The sequence below is a fragment of the Hakea prostrata genome, chromosome 10 (genome assembly GCF_041222555.1).
Source record: "Hakea prostrata isolate BN-2017 chromosome 10, UWA_Hpros_2, whole genome shotgun sequence".
NCBI lineage: Eukaryota > Viridiplantae > Streptophyta > Magnoliopsida > Proteales > Proteaceae > Hakea > Hakea prostrata.
This window is the reverse complement of record NC_142609.1, coordinates 36,510,881-36,524,400: the sequence shown is the minus strand read 5'-3', so window position 1 is coordinate 36,524,400 and position 13,520 is coordinate 36,510,881. Positions and strand designations below refer to the sequence as shown.

The following is a 13,520-nucleotide window of genomic DNA, read 5'->3' as shown; positions in this document are numbered from 1 at the left end:
AGTTATTTTTCATTCATTAATCTCATATTTTTCTTGTTTGCAAGAAATTTGCTGTGTCAGAGAAGTTACCCTCTATGCTACTTAGAACACTTGTTTCCTGGTTTTCTTTAATTGGGACCTTATTTGGTCACTACTGTTAGATGTCTTAGCTACTTTTCCCCCCTAGATGTTAGCTCAGGGAACAAGTGATGAAAGTGCGTTAGATCCCATATGGAATCCCCGGTGTAAACTTGGGAGGCCCACAAGCTTTGGTGGTAGTCCAATGGGCTCAAATTGAGTGTCAGGTAATTAGATTTTGGTTTCACTAGTGGGCCTCATTTGTAAGCTACATAAAATTGAGGTGAAGTCAGTGCATGAGATTACTGGCATAAGTTAAGTGTTGGATTCTTATGTTTAGAGTTCTGTTTTGAGTCTACTTTATTTAGTGTGTGAAAGTAATCAGGAAGCCCTTTTTGAGTGGACTGAGGATTCTGGGGATTTAATGGCTAGATATATCATATGTGTATATATGCTTACACACATTAATTAAGGATGTTTTGAATAATAAAGTTGAAGTTCTTTAGGAGTTTTTGAGCTGTTGAGATCTACAAATATAGGTGGAAGGCTTTTTTTTTTTTTTTTTTTTTTTTTTTTTTCTGGCATTTCATTTTTTTCTTTTCATATTAGTTTTCTAATTCAAATAAGATTCCCCTTTTTCTTCTACCATTCTCCTACTTACTCTTATTCAAATCTGTCGTACTTTGTGTTCTAGATCAGTTTTTAGATAGCATTCTTCAATCACTCTCTAGTTACTGACTGTTTTACTCCAAATTCACATATTTGTTTCTTATTTAACTCTCTGAATTTCTGAATTTGTTTTCTTTAATAATTCTGATTGATATTGTTTCTCTCTAGTCTTCTTGTAGGCAGTAGCCAATGCAAAAGAAACTAGCGGGAGATTGATTGCAAGTAGGATCAATACAATGATGAATACATAATATAATAATTAGGACTGTTCTTTTTGGATTTTTTTTTTTTTTTTAAAATATGAAAGAAGAACATGGAAGGATAAGAAGAAGAAGGGGATATAGAAAGGGGGTGGAGGACGAGCTATATCAGCCATGGGTCTCTCACCTATAGCTATCTCAGCTGTTGAACACAGGTTTTACTCCAAAACTGAGGCTACTACGCCACAAATCAATTTCTCCAAAAAGTCTGATTTGCTGTTGCAATGTAAGGGCCTATTTATAACTTGGCTAAAACTTCACAAGAAATAGAAACTTAGTGAACATAAAATAGAAACTAATAACCTAGTAACTAGTGATATAGAATCCTCATGGAAAATAGAAACTAATTAAAATTAGAAACTACTAGGCTTTATGATTCAGCCACATGCATAAATAATTAAATTAAAACTACAAAATAGAAACTAAACTATGGTCCTACATCTCCCAAGAATACAATCTTCATGTAATCTGATCTTGGACCCCATAAAATTGCCTATGAATATTCCCATATGCCAAATAATGAGCTGTAATGCTGTTCACATGAACAGTGTTTTTGTGTCCCTCCTCCATGTTTTATGCTAATTTAGCAGTCCAGGTTGACGGGTCAAATTTGGGAGCAAGGGAACCTTCTATTTTGACCAGCTGGCTGGTTTGCTTGCCTCCATTGCTCATTCGAATTGGTCCTAGCTGGTTCATTCCTTGACTGATTCCAATATGTCTTGGTTCTACATCCGCTGTCCCCTCATTAGAAAAAATTTGACCTAGAATTTGGGAAACTGAAGGGCTGATCTTCATGTTGTAGCTGTTCGGCTTTACACAGTGAAATTCAGAAAGCTCCTTGTAGCTAGTTATGTACTTGTATAGGCAAGAAGGGCTGTCCTCACTGTACTTTGGAGGAATGATAAAACTGAAAATGTTCTAAATCTTCAAGTTTGTCCTTCAGTTCGTTAGAGGTAGCGGTCATCTTTAAATCAGATTTGGGCTCTACTGGTAAAGAGGCTTCATTGGCTTCATTACTAGGTTGTGAAGAATGCATGTGAGTGAATGCTAGTAAGGATTTTGTAGCATTTTTCTGTTCATACATAAGCGCTGTTAAGGGCCCTTACTCTCTTCCTTTGCTGGCAGCACCTCAAGTATGAGCTTCAAGATTTGTGGGCGCTTCACTTGGCCAGTTTTTAGCTTTGGTTTCACGGCTGGTATGTTGAGGGGATTAAATACTAATGGTTTTCTATTAAAATCAAACCAACATTGTTTTTTAGTACCTCCCATCAGGATGACACTGTTGTAGATCCCCAGCCTTCCTAATAACACAAGTCAAGACCATTGGTATCACATCACACAATACATCTTCTTATAGTCAGATAGCTGTAGTGGGACATAACACCTTTGGTCAACCTCCAAGTACTGTCATTAAGTAGAGACACTTTATAGGGCTGTGGATGTGGTTTAAGCTTGAGATGGCCATCAGTGACAAATACTTGAGAGACTACATTCATGCAACTCTCACTCTGCTATTTCTTGAGCCTTGGACTTTCCCCTGTTCATCAATGCATTTGAACATGGTGTGTCTCTTCCAATCCTCTCATTCGGATTTAGCAAGAAGAATCGGCAATGTGTACTTCATTTGAAGGGTGATCAAAATCATGATCCTAAGAATAATCCATGTTTTCACTCTCAAGGGCAGCATTGGTAGCCTGTTTTGCATCTGACTATGGTTCAGCAGTACTCATTTCTGTGTTGGATACAGTGGCTGCAATGGAGTTGGATTTGCCATGGCGGCGAGCATCATTGAACAATGGGATGGAGCTTGTTTCAGCCAGCCATAGGTTTGATACCAAATAATGGAAGAGTTGACCTCGAATCGGAGAAACCAGCGGGAAATCGATTGCAACCACTACCAATACAATAATGAAGACGAATGATAATGAGTCAATGACTAGGAGATTATTTATTTATTTTTTATAATAAATATGGAAGAGGAAGAAGAAGAAGAAGGGGATATAGAAGGATATGTAGAAGAAAGGGGGTAGGGTCAGGCTATCTCAGCCTTGGGTCTCTCACCCACAGCTATCTCAGCTGTTGAACATGGATTTTACTCCATTAGGTCTCAAATCAATTTCTCCGGAGTTTGTTTTGCTATTTGCAATGTAAGGGCCTATTTATAGTAACTAGTGAAAATAGAATGCATTTGAACATGTGAATACATTTGACTTTCCCCTGGTCATCAATGCATTTGAACACTGTTGGTAAATAGTAACTAGTGAAAATAGAATCTTATGGAAACGAAACTACTAGGCTTTATGGTTCAGCCACATGCATAAATAACTAAATGAAAATTTCCAAAAGAGAAACTAAACTAATGTCCAAAATCTCTCAAGAATAAAATCTTCATGTAATCTAATCTTGGGCCCCACAAAATCTTATATGAATACTCTCTTATGCCAAATAATGGGCTGTGACACCGTTCACATGAACAGTGTTTGCTGCCTTTCTTCATGTTTTGTCCTATAGGAGCAGTCCAAGTCGACTGGTCAAAATTGTGGAGGAAGGGAACCTTCAATTTTGACAGCTGGCTGGTTTGAGCTTGCCTCCAATGCTGGTTCAAATTGGTCGTAGCTGGTTCAATGTGTCCTGGTTCTACATTAGTAGCACTTGGACTTCTAAGAAACGTCTATGACAATAACAACTGTGTTTTATCCCAACAAAAGTGGTCAGAAGCTGACATTCCGCTACATGGATCTTTGCAAGATACTACATAATAAGAAATAATAAAAAGCAGAAGAAGAGAACACCACAGGAGCATCAATGGCAACTAAACAAAGCAACTCGTGTGGTGTTGGCTATATGGATCTTAGCCTTTCAATGAACTCTATTCGAAATGTTATACCAAGGAGGCCTAAACATTACCACCTTCCTATAGGCCTTGTCCTATCACTTTTAGCTCCTTCAAGAAAAACAATTCGCACTTCATACTGTGAGGGCCTCTGTTAAACATGGCCATGCTCCCTTAAACAATATTTCCCAAAGTTTATCCTGGACTTGGGGCTACTCCCATATCAACTCAAATCTAATGAACTATTCAATACTTCATTCTTCCTAGTTTTGTTATTTTGCTTCATTCTTCCTAGTTTTGTTATTTTGCTTCATTCTTCCATGTCATCATGCAATCTAGGATTGCATGTTTTGAGGGTGACGTCTCTCATCCACATCATAGATCTCAGCCTAAATGGCCTAAAAATAATTCATTAATCATTAGCAATAGAAAGAACACTAGTTTGTATAAAAAAATGATTAAAGTTTTCCAAGATCTAATTGTTGGAATGTTCTGTACATATCATATTACATCCAAACACCTTCACATAGCATCTAATTATTGGAGATATCTCGACTAGATCGAGTAGGACCGAGATTTCGGTCAAGCAGAGATCTCACCTTGATCGAGATTACCAATTTTCTGGGTCTTGCATGCTAGCTCTTGGTTTTTCCAAAAAACCAAGATATCTTGCGAGGTCTTGCTGAGACCTTGCGAGATCTCTTGGGTTCTCGAACCATGCATACACCATGTGGAAGGCCAAGGTAGAAGACAAACCCAAGGTTTGAGAACTTGATCTTTGTGGGCCAAAAAAGTGAGATCTTGTCAACATGGAGGAAAAATTCCTCCCATCTTGGTGGGTTTTAGGACTCTTTTGGGGTTGGAAATTGGTATGCAGCCTATTTTAGGCCTCCTAGACACAATTAGTGGACTTAGATTTATGAGAAAACAACTATAATTGTGAGTTCCAATTCGATCCTAAGTTTGAAACCACTATGCTGAAAAAGTGAAGTGCAGACTTCTAAAATATTGAGTGTCATGATTTACTTAGTATATATGAATACATTATGGTTTAAAATCAAAACAATTATGATATATCGTATACCACACATGTTCACAACTTCACATGACAAGCTTGAAACGCTAGTTCTAGAGGACTCACCTCTGTGTTTGTAAGTAAAGACTTCCATGTGTTCATGTGAGCATGTATAACGTTTATATTTAGAAGGCCTTATAAACTAGGTTTGAAACCTCTATGTATATTGGTGCTCACTTCTTCAATCTTTGCTATAGATGTTGTAGGAGGGGGGTTGATGAAGACTAGGAGGTGTTCCAGCCAAAACTCATGCAAAAATTCTGGCTAAAGAAGCTTTTCCAGCAGGTGCCAAAGGCGGGAAGTGAGAGCACCGATATCTTGCCAAGGTTGAGTCAAGATGTCAAGTTCTGGTGTTCCTATATCTGGGATCAGATGAAATTTCAGTCGTACATAGATCTCCATCGAGTTATTGGATTTTCCAGATTTCGCTTCCCATTTTGTCTCGACTTTTGGAAAAAACTAGATATCTTGTGAGATCTTGTGAGTTCTTGAACCATGGACAGACCCTAGGCATGCTGCCTAGTGACATGATAATGGCCTTGAGCAGGCCTAACTTAGTTGTTTTTCACATTATAATGTTTCAGCTGCCTATGTGCATTTTAGTAATTCTGACCGGCCAGGATAGGACATTCTAGTCCTTTATTTAGTTTCAGTTATGTTGGCCCTTATTTATGCCTAATATCATGCAAGTAAATGTTCTATATTTGGTGAAACATGTACTTCAGATGTTATTTATATAAAAGCAAATGCTCCTTTATTTGATTCTGACAAAAATAGTTAAAGAATAACCCCAGGTCAACTTTCTAATGCTACTTCTTTCTCAAATCTAAAGATTCTGCAAACCTTTCTACCGAAAAGAAAAAAAAAAAACTTTTTAATATGGTAAAATATTGCTGAACCAAAAAGGCTGTAAAATATTCATTTGTTTTGCTATATAAAAAAAATATTTTCATTCAGAGAAATATTGATATTAAATGTTGATAAAAAAATGGATATAAAAACGCTAAATTTGTTTTATAAACTAGATGCATTTGTGTACTTGCCAAAACCAAAAAAAGTTGCATGCTGGCCTAGTAAGCTTTATTTCTCAAAATATTTTATTTGTAAATGGAACAAAACTAGTTGATTCATTCTGGTTGTGTACTTGACTTAAAGTATTTCTCTCTCTCTTTTTCAGGGGCCTAGTTGGATATAGGAGTGTGTTTAGTAGTGATACACGTGGATCTGGATTTATGCACCGAGCTTTCTTGAGTAAGTTTAATAATTTTGGATACTCATATTCTCTTTTAATAACTCCTATTTATTGTGGTATATGCTTCAAATGTGTAGAGCTGGTTCATGCTAACATAAAATCTCCATTAGGCTGGTATCATCAGTTTTTAGCAGGACGGCCTAACTAGAGCTGAAAGAGGCTTAGTTATAGATTAAGGTGTCTGGCAGCCTAAGCCAACTTGAGATTGCCATTTCCTTTTTCACCTGTTCTTTTAAAAGTCAAAGTATTCCTTCCATTCAAAAAGCAATTGCAAGTCTGTAAGGATATTAGTGCACAAGCTATACAACCATATGCCTAAGGCTTTCAATGAGCCAGTGATCTAACCCAGTTTTGCTCTGACCGAAACTGATGGACCTAGAAAGTGGTTCAACGAAATGATTTATCCAACTATCCCAAGCTGGTCGCCCACCCCCTATTAGGGGTTGAATCATTGTTGCCAGGCGTTTGCTTGTGCCTTGGTTGCTTGGTGTGACCTTGTGTCCAGGCACCCTAACGCCTTGGATCACCTAGATTCTTTGGTAACTGTGGCCTGAAATGATGTAAGGACAAGTGCAAAGCTAGTATGATTTAGAGTTAAGATGGTTTGCTTCTTCATTTGGGCACACATTATGAGCTCTTGATTCAGATTTCATACAATGAAAGAGATATCCTTTTCTGTAAAAGCAATAGCCACTGAGTTCCGTTACCATACCTGAGCTGTTGTAATTTAAGAACCCTCATGTATTTACCAGAGAGACAGGACACGAAATTGACTCTGCATGCTTTTGTTTAGGAAAATACTGAATTGATATCAAATATTCTTCCAGTAACAGTTGCATCCTCTTTCTCTAAATGGCACTGAGCACAAAATGGATGATGGATTCTTCATTAGCTTTTTAGTGTTATTTCTTTTTGGGTTAATAAAAGATCTCCATTACGAAAGGTAGGAAAAATGGAAAAGGAAGGCGACCCCCTTGAGAGAAAAAAAAAAAGGGGGGGGGGGATGGAGAAAGTAACAGCCAAAATACTAGTCCCTGCCTTTACTAAAGGAGCGAGAAGAATCCCAAGAAACCAAAACAAACAGAATTTTAGGCTTAAAGAGCAAGACCTAGTCACAACATGATGAAAAGACCTGACATCAGCCTAAGGTACACCAATGGAGTTGGTTAAAAGGACAGAAAGGAGCAAAGGCAGGAGATGGTAGTAGCAGAATTTGGGATTTCAGGAATTAATGAATCATAAAGATAGAAACCCAATAAAGAAGTGGAAATCCTAGATTTGCCAGATTGAAGAAAGATTTGCATAACTAGTGGTTATCAATTAAGTTTTACATATTACAAGTTATAATGTTGAAAGTGTTAGAAAACAAGCATTAAATAATCAAAACAGCAGCTGAACTTGAACAAAGAAAAGAGAGAAGAAGAAGAAGAAGAAGAAGAGAGATGAAGAACTAGTAGAAGAGGCTCGTGATTCTTGCTTTAAAAGTCTAGAATCACAGAGCACTTTTATTTATAGCTTCTAATGAATCTAATACAACTTGAGAGACAAGTAATTGTCCTCTAGAAAAAGGAAACAAAATATTACAGCTTTAGTAACTTCCAAACTCCTAAAATAGAAAGTTCTGAAAATAGAAACTACCACAAAAATAGAAACTATGCTTTCTAAAAACTTCCAAAACTTATGTAGCAAGACTCCTACATTAGAAATAGAAACTATGCAATTTTTGCTGTTCACGTGAACATCGTGAACAGTAAAAACATAATTTTTACTGTTCACGTGAATAGTAAATAGCCCAAGTGTATATACTTCAACACTCCCCCTCAAGCTGGAGTGTACACAAAGAAAACTTTAGCTTGCACAATAAGAATAAACTTGAAAAGTAGCACCAATCTTGAATCGTGTAGCAATGGCAGATGTCGATAAACACTGAGAAAACTTCACCCAGGAGATAATCAACACCAACTTAAAAAAAACTTTAATTCTTCATGTCAATAGAACCATCCAATATTGAGAACAATCGACAATGTTGAAGACGAACAAAGTCCATAAGTATAGCAGGATCAAAGACACTATCCATATAATGCCGGTAGTAGGGAAAATATCCACACTAGATCTTCAAAATTGTAACTCCAATGTCCATATAAATGCTTCACAAGAAGGCAAGTAACAGGTAAAGTATGGGTATCTTAAAGACAATATTGATTATTGTGGACCAAGTTGGTAAGGTAGTATGGGATACTACGGACCAAATAGGTAGGTAAAAGACAGTATGAGTTACTGTGAACCAAGTAGGTAAAGTAAAAGACATAGTATAGGTTACTGCGAACCAAGTAGGTAAGGTAAAAGACAGTATGGGTTACTGCGGACCAAGTAGGTAAGGTAAAAGACAGTATGGGTTACTGCGGACCAAGTAGGTAAGGTAGTATGGGTTACTACGGACCAAGTAGGTAGGTAAAATACAATATGGGTTACTGCGGATCAAGTAGGTAAGGTAAAAGACAATATGGGTTATTGCGGACCAAATAGGCAAGGTAAAAGACAGTATAGATTAGTGCAGACCAAATAGGTAAGGTAGTATGGGTTACTACAAATGAAGTAGGTAGGTAAAAGGGGAATATAGGTAAAGATAGGTAATGATATTGTTGTAGAATGCCATAAGTTGAGGACAAAGATCTTCACAAATAATATCCATCAGCACATCTTGAGTAGATATAGAATAAGGTACCATTCTCCCCCTCACGTGTAGCATTACACGTGGACAATTAATGATGACCAGTGACAAGCATCTTAAAGTATGAGCACAAAAGAAACCCAAGAAGGAAAAGTCACAGCCACAGAGCAGTGTATTATTCACCAATAAAGCTGATCAAGCAGCAGAAAATAGTCTCACAGGACAAAGTCTTGTGCACCAAGGGGGAAAAAATTCTGGACCACCGCTAACCCTTAGGCAAGAGCAAATTAGATCAGGAAAAAAAATATATTGAATCAGCTTGGAATCTCAAAATTGCAATAGTCGCTACTGCAATCCACTCAGAAGAAGTGCAATAACAGGAGTTGCAATAGCAAATAATATCAGATCTTGGACCATAGCAACAAACTTCTGCTAGATTTGAAACTCAAACAGATCTTAATATGAAGGAAAAGTAGTCCTCTAGGTCTTTGTAGAAGTTTTAGATAAAAAGAAGGCTAAACTTGATTCTGAAATAAACAACGGAAGCAGTAGTAAAGCAAGACGATAGCAGCAGAATTTATAGTGCAAACAATGGAAGACAATACTTAGGTCTTGCAATCCGAATTATGGGCATATCTTCACAAGAATTAAGAGGAATCCCAAGACATCAGTATAGTGCATATTGAACTTCAGATTTGCACAAAAAAACAGGATAGTAGCAGCCTCAGTTGAATCAAATAGGTAAACTTATCCCCAGAAAGCTTGGGGCCTTGTTGTAGTATTAATACATAGATACTTGGTGCTTCAAAAGTCAAAGAAGAAGGGCAACCATTCACAATTACTGCTGCGAAGGTTGGGGCTGCCCTAGATAAGAAAAAGGAAAAAAGAAGGAAAAAAAAAAAACTGGGCAGCAAGAGAGAGAAAACAGTCCCTAGGTTGATTAAACTTGCTCTAATGCTATGTTAGAAAACAAGCATTAAATAATCAAAACAGCAGCTGAACTTGAACAAAGAAAAGAGAGAAGAAGAAGAAGAGAAGAGAGATGAAGAACTAGTAGAAGAGGCTCGTGATTCTTGCTTTAAAAGTCTAGAATCACAGAGCACTTTTATTTATAGCTTCTAATGAATCTAATACAACTTGAGAGACAAGTAATTGTCCTCTAGAAAAAGGAAACAAAATATTACAGCTTTAGTAACTTCCAAACTCCTAAAATAGAAAGTTCTGAAAATAGAAACTACCACAAAAATAGAAACTATGCTTTCTAAAAACTCCAAAAACTTATGTAGCAAGACTCCTACATTAGAAATAGAAACTATGCAGTTTTTACTGTTCACGTGAACAGTAACACAGATTTTACTGTTCATGTGAACAGTATCGTGAACAGTAAAAACAGAATTTTTACTGTTCACGTGAATAGTAAATAGCCCAAGTGTATATACTTCAACAGAAAGTATTTTCTAAATTCCCATATAAGTAAAAGCACCAACGAAGATGAAGAATTGCGCTGACAAGGATAAGGTCCAATGAACTTGGAAGATTGGGACTTAGTGCTAGTGAAGCTTCTACCTCAACCATTCAAGTCCCTAAAAAAAGTGCATAAGGGTTTGTCCATCTTTAGGAAGGCCCCTTAGAAATCATAAAGAAGGTGAGTAAGGTATTCCTGCAAGCTATGCCTACTTTTCAAGCTCAAGATTCATTTAGTTTTCCATGCAAGGATGCTTAAGCCATATTCTGAAGACATAGGGGATCCTAGCTGTGGGGTTTAGACAAGTGCATTGATGAGTGGCATTACTTCCTAGTTCCTACTGAGGAGGCTAAATATATAGTTAGAATTCAATATCATTTGGCGATGAGTAGTACCTGCTATTAGGGACTAGGGAATACTTGATCAAGCAGAAGGGACTCCTGGAGAGCTAAGCTAGCTAGGAACTTGCACAGCTCTCTCCACTTACATCCTTCTCATTCTGTTCTCCATATTGTCTCTTCTCTTCCTTTTGTTCTTTGTTCTTTTTAGTTATTTTAATTTTATTTCTGTTACAATAAGAATCCAATTTCCCTTCTCCGTTCTCCCTTACCTAAGGATATTCAGAGTCTAAAATTATTAAGTTGGTCTGTAGATCAAGGGACACCACTGGTAGACTGAATCATGGCCAGTTCCAACCACAAATTATTTCTTTCATCAGGGTCAGTAGGGCTATGAAGTGTAGGCCCAAGGTTAACAGCAACTCAAATCCATCATTATACTCTTGAATTTACTAGATGATAAGACCCCGTTGGGTTGTTCTTATATTTTGTCTATATTTTTAGAACTTGAGCTCCAAATGAGCAGACATAAGGGAAGCATACCTGTTTCCCCTTCAGCTAACAAGGTTGTACTACCCAGTTTTGTCTATGCCTTAGACTCAGCAGTCTTTTAGTGTCTGAATCATGACTATCCAGGCATTACGCCTCCTGAGGGTAGCTTTTGATATTAATTGGGTTACTCAGTGTATTTGTGTATAGGGTTCCCTTTCTGTACCCTCCTCGTTGATGTTTTCGATGTTGACCATGGTGGTGAGGTTCTTTCTCCTAGTTGTAAACTTGTAATTCCTGCTACATTTTTTTAATCTTTGAAAACTATAAAATTGTAATAACAAGTCACCACCCCCATTCACAACGATAATTTTTGTGCTATCAATTATGTTTGGCTAATTTTGTTTTCGCAATTATTGAGGTTTCTTCTATGACTAGTTTGCAGCTTAGTAAGACTTGTTATGTGTTTCTTTTGTAGCCTATGAAAAATACCGGGGGGCTCTTGGGAATGTCCGGAAAGGAGTACTGGTATGGTTCTGTCTCATTCTGTACTTTCTAATTTCATGTGTATACTTTAGTGTTGCTTTATGATGATTAAAATATTTTTAAATGCCCACAAATAATTCTAATCAGAAGTGATGTTTTGATCTTCTTCAATGACTGCATGAATAATGACTTAATGAGCATCTGCAATTTTTTCTTTAGGTACTTAAAGCTAATTTAACTACAAAAATCACGCATACACCCACCCACGCAAACCCACACATACTCTCTTTTGATGCTTCTGGCTTAGCAGTGGATCTTATTTCTTTTCTTTATTCTCATAAAATTAATCCCGTGTGGGCATTACATATGAACTAACCTTTTGTACTGTTTTTCCTTATTGACTTTTGTGACAAACGTATTCTCACAATATACGTGGTTGAACAGGTTTCAATGGGAAATGGAACCATCACTGCGCATGCGCTTATGAGTTTAGAAGCCCGAGGAACTCTTTTTGTAGCCCCTGGAATGGAGGTTGTATTTTTAAGTTAATCACTAGTCTCCTTCCCCTTTCTGCATAATTTTAAAGCTGATGATGGAGCATTATAGTCTGTAGAATTTCTTAGTGTTCCAGCGTTTTTCTGTCTATCAGTTTATTGTTGAGATGGACTGTTTGTGTGCTTATTGTTGAAATGGGCTGTCCAATATAAGCAAAGGATCTAGCATTCCTCCTGGCTTTTGTTTTCTGTTTTGTCTTGTTGGGACACAGGACAGGTTTGCACATAACATTCTGCATGGTCTTTCATCTTAGGCCAAAAAATTATAGTCCTAAGAAATATCATTTTTCAGTACTGACCAGGATGTCCTACAGAGCGAGTGTCCTCCCCATTCTTTCCTCAAGAACTGGCCTGACACTAAATGTCTTTCTTTTCATTATTAGCATTTCATCAACCTTTGTCTTTCTTTTTATTATTAGCATTTCATCAAACCTTTGAGCTGTTTGTTCAGAGAACTGAGTTGAATATATGCTCTACCTTTTGGGTGAGGGGCTTAGATGTGGTCAATCCTGTATGCTTAATTGTTTAGAATACATATATAGTAGTTGATTCCAGACTAATGCTTTCTATACCGCTGATTGGTTTTATTTACTTACAGACATATGATGGCATGATTATTGGGGAACACTCACGGGATACAGATCTTGATGTAAGTGAAAATTGTTGCTTATATACATAAATATCAGTTGTGAGTTGACTGACCACGGGAAGAATTGCTGTTATAGGTCAACCCAGTGAGAAGCAAGGAGCTGACCAATATCCGTGCCCCTGGCAAGGATGAGAATGTCAAGTTGACTCCGCCTCGCCTTGTATGTTCTTCTACCACTGAATTCTCTTTTGCTGCGCTTACTGTAACTATGTTTTAACTGAAATTTAGTGGCTTTGCCTTGTTAAGTTCCAAATCTGGAACACTAATCATTATATCGTTACCACTGTTTACTTTCAGTTCCATAAAAATCTGTTGGATATGTCACTTCACCCCACCCCCTCTCCTGACACTTATTATTCTTGATATTATCTTATACCATCTGTTCCACTCTTGGCTAAATTGCTCTTAACTGTGTCGTCTTCACAACTTCATATATTTACTCCTGATTTATATTAGTAAGTTAAAGTTTGCCCCTGCATGAATAATGTAATCATTCCAGGGTTTTTACCTAGTATTCAAGGGAGCCATATCTGATTGAACATTTGCATGAGTTCTGCCGTAGTAAAAAATTAAAGTAGAACACTGAACATTTTTTGGGATGAACTCATTTCTACATTTTCTTGTCACTTAGATCCCCCCCAAATAGTGATATTCTGTATTTAAATTACATTACAAAAAGAATGGGGGTATTTTCATCTAAATCCAAGAGTTCTATTTTTTTT

General features: G+C 37.0%; 1 protein-coding gene across 1 annotated transcript in view; it reads left to right on the top strand.

The window, feature by feature from the left end:
* EMB2785 (elongation factor family protein) overlaps positions 1-13,398 on the top strand; it is a 54,443-nt gene extending 41,045 nt beyond the window's left edge. The window contains exons 13-17 of the mRNA XM_089137489.1: positions 6,072-6,145; positions 11,588-11,637; positions 12,040-12,126; positions 12,748-12,798; positions 12,875-13,398. Of these exons, the coding sequence (XP_088993615.1) occupies positions 6,072-6,145; positions 11,588-11,637; positions 12,040-12,126; positions 12,748-12,798; positions 12,875-13,015 (403 nt within the window). The 3' untranslated portion in view covers positions 13,016-13,398. The remainder of the gene's footprint in view (positions 1-6,071; positions 6,146-11,587; positions 11,638-12,039; positions 12,127-12,747; positions 12,799-12,874) is intronic.
* Positions 13,399-13,520: the final 122 nt, after the last annotated feature.